This window comes from Toxorhynchites rutilus, chromosome 3 (genome assembly GCF_029784135.1).
Source record: "Toxorhynchites rutilus septentrionalis strain SRP chromosome 3, ASM2978413v1, whole genome shotgun sequence".
Classification (NCBI taxonomy): domain Eukaryota; kingdom Metazoa; phylum Arthropoda; class Insecta; order Diptera; family Culicidae; genus Toxorhynchites; species Toxorhynchites rutilus.
This window is the reverse complement of record NC_073746.1, coordinates 67,342,353-67,351,312: the sequence shown is the minus strand read 5'-3', so window position 1 is coordinate 67,351,312 and position 8,960 is coordinate 67,342,353. Positions and strand designations below refer to the sequence as shown.

The 8,960-nt window shown below is 40.1% G+C and overlaps 1 protein-coding gene across 1 annotated transcript; it reads left to right on the top strand.

Moving 5' to 3' along the window:
- The first annotated feature begins 7,107 nt into the window (after window positions 1-7,107).
- Window positions 7,108-8,948, top strand: LOC129773209 (uncharacterized). Its single transcript, XM_055776796.1, has 2 exons — window positions 7,108-7,641; window positions 7,699-8,948. The coding sequence occupies exons 1-2, from the start codon at window positions 7,368-7,370 to the stop codon at window positions 8,946-8,948; spliced, it is 1,524 nt and encodes a 507-aa protein (XP_055632771.1). The 5' UTR covers window positions 7,108-7,367.
- The last annotated feature ends 12 nt before the right edge of the window (window positions 8,949-8,960 follow it).

Below are 8,960 nucleotides of genomic sequence, written 5' to 3'. Positions count from 1 at the left end.
CTAAAAAACAGGAGGTGGGTTATATCTATGGTATAACCGCAAGGGTGACGTAGGACTATCCTTGATTTAGAGATCATTTGTATGAAGTTGAATCTGAATTCATTCTGAATGAATGAATATTTGGAGAACTTCGAAAACGAGAGCGTTACGTTGGAGGCACAAGGTTTTATGCATCCAAAATTGGATACGGAAATATCCTACTGATGGGGAAGAATAATCTTCAGAAGCTATCCTGTTGATTGCGATTGATTGAAAAATCACAAAACCTAATGTATTTGGTCACAGTGTTACATGGATAGAAAACATTAAAATAAACTCTTTCATATGAATGTAATTTTAAATGCCCAGAGGAACTGGCAGATTATTTTCAGTAACGATTAGATATTTCCACATTTTCCTCGATACTGGAAGCCCACCAGTGGTTAATGCTAACTCGATAACCATCTGTTAATAGCACTTGATTGAAACATATTTGGTCACAGTGTTACATGGATAGAAAACATTCAAATAAACTCTTTCACATGAATGTATTTTTAAATTCCTAGAGGAACTGGCAGATTATTTTCCGGATCTTTCTCGATCCAAACGGGAAGAATTCCGTGCGTGTATGTGTGTGTGTGTGTGTAGCGGCTGCTTCGAGATCTTCCCGGGGAACCGTTTGTAGCATCACTCTCCTCCTGATGGATTCCCTTCTGGCCTAAGGTGCACAAACAGGCTCTTGGTGACACCGTTCATCCGCGCTTTCATGATAAATGAAGAGCTTCACCACAACAGCGACAACATGCTCCAATCGCTGTTCAATTAGAACTGAGTGGTTTTCCGAGCGGCGCTCGCTTATATACCGATTGGTGATTTCAATAGCCTATTTTAAAAGCAAATTTAAGACTATTGAAACAAGTTTTTGGATCAGAAAGTAACAAGTATAGAACGCGTAGACATTTTATCTTTCGAATGAAGTGTTTATCATACCATTTCGTTCAGTTGTTTAGGAGCTATTAACACTCAAAATCTCGGTCTCCGGCGTAACGCTTTCGTTTACGAAACTTTGATTTTACACCCCGGTATAGAAATGAAAGACGTAGTCCTACGTCAAAACATATCGTGTTTTGCCACAAAGAAATCATACACTGTGTCTGGTTGGATCGGAAAAAAAATCTTTATTAGGAGTGCCTACCCTTCTAGGTCTTATTTTATGGACTCTGCTCGGAAAATGTCAATATCTCAACTGTTAGTTGGCTTCAGAAACAAATCTCAGCTTTCAGACCCCGGTCTAGAAAATCGAAAAAAATTGATTTTTTTTTTGTATTTTTGGGAATCTTATGCCCTCAGAAATGTTACCCTAAAAGAATTTTCTCGATCGAACTACTCGACTGATTTGGCTGAAATTTTTCATGTGCATATGTAAAAATGGATTATCTAAAGCGTTACATAGCCGTTTTTTGAAATCTAATTTTTTCGATTTTTATGAGCTTCTAAACAGCGACCTTTTCATGAAAAATTAGTCCTTTTTAACAAAAATGACCGCCATTTTGGCAATTTTTCGAATTTTCAAATACCCCTATGTAACGCTTTAGGTATTGTCCTAAAGTTTCAACATATTCATTGGAATTTGTTTTCCGACCTTCCAGACAGATGGGGGTCGTATTCCTCCAGGACAATGCCAAACCTAATGTCTGTTTGACAAATCGGCAAAAATTTTTGTAGTTTGGCTGGACCCGCCGTATTCACCCGATATTCCATTCCACTTGTTCAGGATCCTGTAAGAAGCTCACTAGATGGAATAAAAATACAAAACGGCGCATATATAATTGAAGAGATTAATGTCTATAAAAATGATGCGCTTGTTTTTTTTCCATAAAATTGGCAAGAGTTTTCCAAGCAACCCAATATTTCTCACGATTAACGAAGCTGTACAGAAAAAATTTGGTGGATGAAATTATCAATCACGATGATAATGCAGGTTTTTTGTTTTGACTAGGTTCAGTGCAGCCACCATGCACTATCCAACCTGGTATTGTGTAATGTAAATGATGCTTAGAAGGGACAATGTTCCACAAAAGGAGACTAATCTTGCTGGTTATGATGAATCTGCGGATCTGTTAAGTGAACGGTGTCAGAAATCGGGCACTGACTAACGTCTATGAGTTTGAGCGGCAATTCGCCTGTTCAACGAGCCAGTCCACGAAATACAACACAACACATTAATGACATGAACAGCGTGATGATATCCATATCGATTTGTATTTTTATCACTGCTGTCTCGTTTCGAAATTCGTCTTTCTGTGATAAATTCCAATAACTGTTTCTAAACGAAGCCCTTCAATTCATTGACTGGTTTTTAAAGAATCATAGAGCTTAACAAACTTGCGTCGACTTTTAATGAAAATATGCGAGATTGGATAAATAATTTAGATTAGTAATATTTTTATTTGGACTTCATCGGACAAAAAAAAACTACAGAGCTTCCCGAGCTCGGTAAAGAATAAAAAAAAATAGAACAAACCATTTAATAGTAATAGCTAACATTTTTACCAATAGAAAACATAGAATAGAACATAAAAAAATTCAATTATTGTCTCTAAAAAATGGAGGAATGTCCACGTGGACAACAGTGGGAGGGGTATCAGGAATGTCCACGCTTGTCCACGGAGGGGGAGGGGGAGGGGGGTGTCCAAAAACGTGCTTTTTCTGTCCACGTGGTGTGTGAACAGTCCCTTATTATTATCGTAAAAAAGGGTAAATTTTTAAATATCTTCACATATATATATCGTGCATGTACAGGTAGGGCTCTGTTATATACTGACTAGGCCGACCAAACGTACCGTCTTGAACGGGATAGTACCGTAATCCCGACCCTTTTTGAATGTCCCGCCTTTTTATCGATTCGTACCGTATTTTGAGTATAAATAAAAAAATATGTATAACACAGTGCTATAAAAAATCTGCTTTTCTTCTGCCCTGAGTTCTATCTATCATTTTTATGGACTTCGGACGTTCTTGAGTTTGAACATTTTTCACCCTTATAGAAGATGTTTTTTTTTTCGAAAAATAGATTTTTCAGAGGTTTTGGATGCTAGTTTTTCTAGAAGCAAGATATCAAAAATTAAAAAATGGTACCATGGGTTTTACCACAGGATTTACCAATGCAATGTTTACCAAATGTAGCCATTATTTAACGCGAAAAAATCAGATTTTTCAAACATTCAAAATACTTCTTCTCTCTTTCTAATAATGATGAAAGTAGTTAAATCTCGACGACGTTTAACGGCATACGGCATAAAACAAAAGGTTTTTTGCATCGAATCGTTACTGGCGATGAAAAGTGGGTCCATTACGACAATCCTAAACGTCGGGCAACGTATGGATACGCCGGCCATGCATCAACATCGACGGCCGCGCGGAATATTCACGGCCAGAAGGTTATGCTGTCTATTTGGTGGGACCAGCTGGGTTTGGTGTACTATGAGCTGCTCAAAACGAATGAAACCATAACGGGAGATCTACAGACGACAATTGATGCGTTTGAGCGGTGCACTGAAGGAAAAATGGCCACAATACGAGCTAAGACACGATAAAAAATCAAAACATCCTTGGAAACGCTGAAATGGGAGGTCCTATCCCACTCGCCGTATTCTCCTGACATTACTCCTTCCGATTACTATCTTTTTTGATCGATGCAACATGGCCTGGTTGACCAGCACCTCTTCAATGTTGAGGGAGTCAAAAATTGGATCGATTCGTGGTTAGCCAACAAACCGGCCGATTATTTCCGCAAAGGGATCCGTGATGTGCCAGATAGATGGCAAAAAGTTGTGACTAGTGATGAGCAATAGTTTGAATATTAACACTAAACCTAACGATGTTTCATGTTTTCCCATTCCTACCACAGCGGGTCAAGTGACCCTTTATGAATAGTTAGTGAACAATGACTTGATTTATAGAGTTTTGTTGAGAAACATGGCATACCATCTTTCTCTCGTATATTTCGACATTTTTAGAATAACAATTGTTAGCAAAATAATGAAATTACAATTTTTGAGACGCAAATTAGCACTGTAGCTTGGAATGGTTACTGTTAGCTCGCTTGGATGGTTAACAATACAATTAATTCTAATCATCCACTATTCATTCACATGTACAACAAAATATATAAAGCAATAGCAAAAAAATGTGTAATGTAATACTTTTGTATCACAACCACACATACAAATCTTTCTGATATCATATAAATGTTTGCAAGAGTCAAATCACCCGTTAGGGCAGATTACATATATTTCTCAGTAAAAAAATAACAAGAAAGGAGTAAACACTGAAAAATACATTCGATGTATGTTTTAGGAAAAGTAGTGAAGGCAAATGTTGTTGTGACAATGCAATTCACAAGCAAATTTTGACTAAAAGTTTTAAATGGGTCATTTGACCCCTCGTGGTAGGTTTCGTGTTAAATTTGTAACCATTTTATTAATTTTTGAAAAAAACCAAGAAACTTACCGGTACTCCTATTAATATATCACACATTTTACGAATTCGACAGGCACTTCGCCCGTGGTTGAACAGTCAATTCTGACACAGCTGCAGTGCACGAACTCTCCTCCAGCGATTATCAACGGTCATCTGCTTGAAGGATTCACAATCGCGCACTCGGTGTCCGCTTCTATTGCAGTGCAAACAGTTGAATTGCTCTGCAGTTTCTCTTGATTCATTATGAGCATATTCGGATCTTACTAGGCTGTCCATCGCATGAGTGTTCACGTATCCTCTACCCCTTGGGCGGTCACGAGCGTTGTTCTTCATATCTGCTTCGAAGCTGACTACGCTAGTTGCATCTCGTCTGTACGGCCATCCCGAATTCGATAAGTCCTTCCAACCTGTCTGATCTTGGTGCTGGAATTTCTCGTACCTTGCGTAGCAGTGCGTTAATCAGTAATTCTGGACGTCCAAACCGCATCCGCAGTGTCTCGATAACCTGGGGAACCGCTGCAGGCAACACCAACCGTTTCAGACTGCGCACCGTTTCAAGTGCTGGTCCGGTCAAGCATCGTTGTAAACGAAGCATGTTCTCTCGATCTGAATAACCACAGGCTTCTGTTGTGTACTTGTAGTTAGAAATGAAGATCGGCCATTCTGCGGGATCACCGGTGAATCGAGAAAGTTCTTTAGCCATGGATTGCCTTGCTGCTAGCTGCTGTTGCGTGGGAGCACCAACTGATCTTGGGGATAAAAACACTTGATTCGGTTGTGCATTTTAAGATTGACGAAGGGGCTGATACGAACCAACCATACGAGGAGTAATTTCGCACATTGGTTCAGCAGTTGAACGTCTTTAGGGTTGATTCAAATCAACTCGTCATAACACCTGGAAATACGAGCGATTCTCGCTTCTGATCTTGTGACATAATATTCGTACATAATTCGCCCTGGCGCGCGTTAGATCGCGACTGCTCACGGGTCATTTCATTATTGGTCGTGGGGCAATGGTATAGACGATAATCATTTATTTTATTCAAGGCTTGACGCTTATCTGGAGGCTCCATGGGGTTAGGACGCATCTCAGTCGATGTAACTCTGCGACTTATCAACGGCAAACTAGTTTGATCCACCGTATCCCTAAACGGCCACACAGGATTACGTGTATCAGCACGTTCAAATTCTCCAATTGTTGAAAGTCCTCTTGGATAATTCGAAGTGTTTTCCGGTACAGGTAGTACCCGTCTATTCGCCTTCGGTATCGTTCCAGTCTGCTTCTCCAAACGCGGCTTACTTGCCGCCGACATTGGTAGCTGATTCTCCACGCGATGACTTGCATTCGTCATTTGACCTCCACCCTCACCAATTCCGGATTGGAACCCTTCTAATAGTTTTCGGCACCGCTCCAACCGTGCATGTGTGGCAGCCAGCTCTTCACGTGTTGGTTTTTCACGCCTTTCACAATTCTCGACACATTTCTTGAGCTCCAAAAGTTCTGTTTGTGGATACGTGCCTCCGGGTGATCTTGAAGTAGATGACTCCAGCACATCAAGAGGAATGGAAACCATGGGTGGTGTAGAAACACTGTTTGGTCCCAACAATGGCGTTGATCGACGCACAGATGATGTTAGTAAAGCACCATAGTTCGGTGATGTTGAAACCTGCATATTTATGTTGTATCGGAGACGTGGCTTTGTTATGCATGTCTCGTGAAAAAGCACCAATTTTACGGTCGCCTACAACCTCTCCACCTGCCGCATCTACACCAACGCATTGTCGATGAGTTGCTGCTGTTCGTCAAGATGACGACGCAGTAGCGCTATTTCCACACGCGCTTTGCCGGTAGCTACTACAAAGGCCACACACCCACGATCAATCCACGATACTATCACTCACAACAGCGCACGTGAAATGTTGCCACTTGTCACATTGATCGCACTGGACCATATCCTCTGCATCATCCGTTTGTCGGCACTTTGTACAGCTCGAATTATCTTCCACTGAAGAAACTCCTGTTTTCTTGCTTCCATCCATGTCAGCCAAATATCGAAAGGGTTTGTCCTTAACTTCGAATTTTTGAAGACTGTCGAAAATGAAAACTCTTGGGTACGGACGGCGCGAATGAAAAGGCTATACGTTTTTGCTAGTAACCTTATTGTGGATATGCTTCAAAAATTCGTTGTCTTACACCTCTCTCAGATTCCTATCGTGTTAGTAGTTTAAGGTTAGGTAAGTTATTACAATTCATTGCTTTTTTTATTTTATATGTCTTCTTACTTGTATTAATTTTCTATTTATCTCGTTTCGGCTTCTTCCAGGATTCACCAGCGGACCATGACTTCGAACTTCGATGGAATTTCTAATCGCGGAATTTTTCTTTTACACGTGACAAATTGTTATTTCAGCTAAATTAAAACGATCTGCTTCGCCAATCACGAAAAGAAAGAACGGACGTGGTTTATGACGTTTGTTATGTGAAAATTCGCGTTGACAGTGCGACGGTAGTGCCTCCTGGTGTTGGCAGGTGTTGGCTTCTCATTAGGGGGCAAAACATAAACAAACCGCCATCGAAAATATACAAATTTGATACAGTGATTACCATTGTAATTCTTTGATTGTGTCGTCTGCTGGTTTTAGGAATCTTTAAACAGCTTTCAAACAGCATATTACGGTGAATAACGAATATTCTGGCCTCATTCAGCGTTTGTAGGAGGCAGAAAAAATAGGCGCATCTGGAGGACTGAGATTTTAGGGTAATTTCTTTAATAAAATTATGAATGAAACTTGAAAAGAAATGAAGTGCTGTTATATTAAACAGTTCTGTCAATTCATTGTCTTTAATAATAAAGCGAAAAACATTACGATACAATTCATTTGCAGTGCAGTGCTTCGTGGAGAAAATGGCCGAGTGGAAGCAAAGTGAACCTTGCAACGAGCCTTGTGATGAAAATATCGGGATTCAATCTATAACACCGCATTCTAGTAAAGTGGTTTGTATAGTTCCTGGATGTCGTACACGGAATGGCCAAGGATATTCATTCCACAACTTTCCCCCGAAGGCGGATAGAAAACGGTATAAGGTTTGGTTGACAAAATTGCGACTGAATTATGAGCCATCTCCGTCGTCGAAAGCTTGCAGCTTACATTTTAGCATTACAAACTTTGTTGTTCCTAGTAAGTAGTGTTTTTCTGTTGCATTCTAAAATACTAATGTCTAATATTTTATTCTAGCTGCGAGAAGGCTTACTGAACGGATGATTTTAAAAAGAACAGCCATACCAGACATCAACTTACCTAAACCAATTTGTAACACAGTGAGAGAAATAGCAGCTAAAAATCGCGCAGAACGAGCAGCCAGGCGGAATGAATTTAAACCAGATCTGAATCATTATATGGAGGACAGCCAAATGTCGATCTGTGATGATACTGAGGACGCAATAGACATTATTACAGCACCGGACTTTGAGCAAGCAGCTGTTATTACATCACCGGACTTTGTGCAAGCAGCTGTTATTACATCACCGGACTTTGTGGAAGCAGCTGTTCAGGTGGACACGCTTGATTTGGATAAACTTTTTATCGGTCGTCGTAGAACTATGTCTGTCCACTTTAAAACCGATTCGGAGTTGAACTCCTGGACAGGGTTAGCTTCCCTCAAAATGTTGGATACCATCGTTGAGGGCTTATGTTCGTTGGCCGCGTATAAGAAGCGATCGCACTCTACCGTTCCTGTAGAAGAGGAAGTGCTTGTAGTGTTTGTGAAAATGAAAACGAATATATCGTTCTCTTGCATGAGTGCTCTGTTTAACTTACATTACCAGACTATTTCTCAGGTGTTTTACCGGACAGTTCCATTGTTGAAGATGATGTGCACTCCATTAGTACCATGGCCAACACAAGAAGAAGTTAATCGCAATATGCCACACTATTTCCGACCATATTATACTGACGTTATCGCTGTACTCGATTGCACTGAAATGCCAATTAAAAAACCAAAATGTCTCCACTGCAGGATCAACGCATATTCGCATTATAAAGGACGTGAGACTGCGAAGTACTTGATTGCAGTTACTCCAGGAGGAACAATATGCTATATAAGTCATGGATATGGCGGGAAGGCTTCGGATAAGCAAATAGTTACTGCGGAAAAATTGCTCGAAAAATTTAAAATTGGTGAAGCAGTGATGACCGATAAAGGTTTCAGCATAGATACTGAATGTAAAGCCCTCGGAGTGAAGCTTGTGCGACCACCATTTCTAACGGCTCCTCGATATCAGCTGAGTACAATGGATGCTCGTGTAAATGTTTCTATAGTCGCGTCAAGAGTACATGTGGAACGAGCTATACAACGCATAAAAATTTTCGAAATATTCAACAACAAACTCGATACACGTTTTCTTCCTATATTGGATGATTTAATATACATTGCCTGTGGAATTGTCAATATTTCGAAGCCAATTCTGTCAAACGAACGATTTTAGAATTAGAATTTT

Bases quoted from the DNA above. Each gene is read 5' to 3' on its own strand.
- LOC129773209 (XM_055776796.1), top strand. From the start codon at position 7,368: ATGGCCGAGTGGAAGCAAAGTGAACCTTGCAACGAGCCTTGTGATGAA. The intron at 7,642-7,698 runs GTAAGTAGTGTT...ATTTTATTCTAG, and splicing joins TACAAACTTTGTTGTTCCTA to CTGCGAGAAGGCTTACTGAA.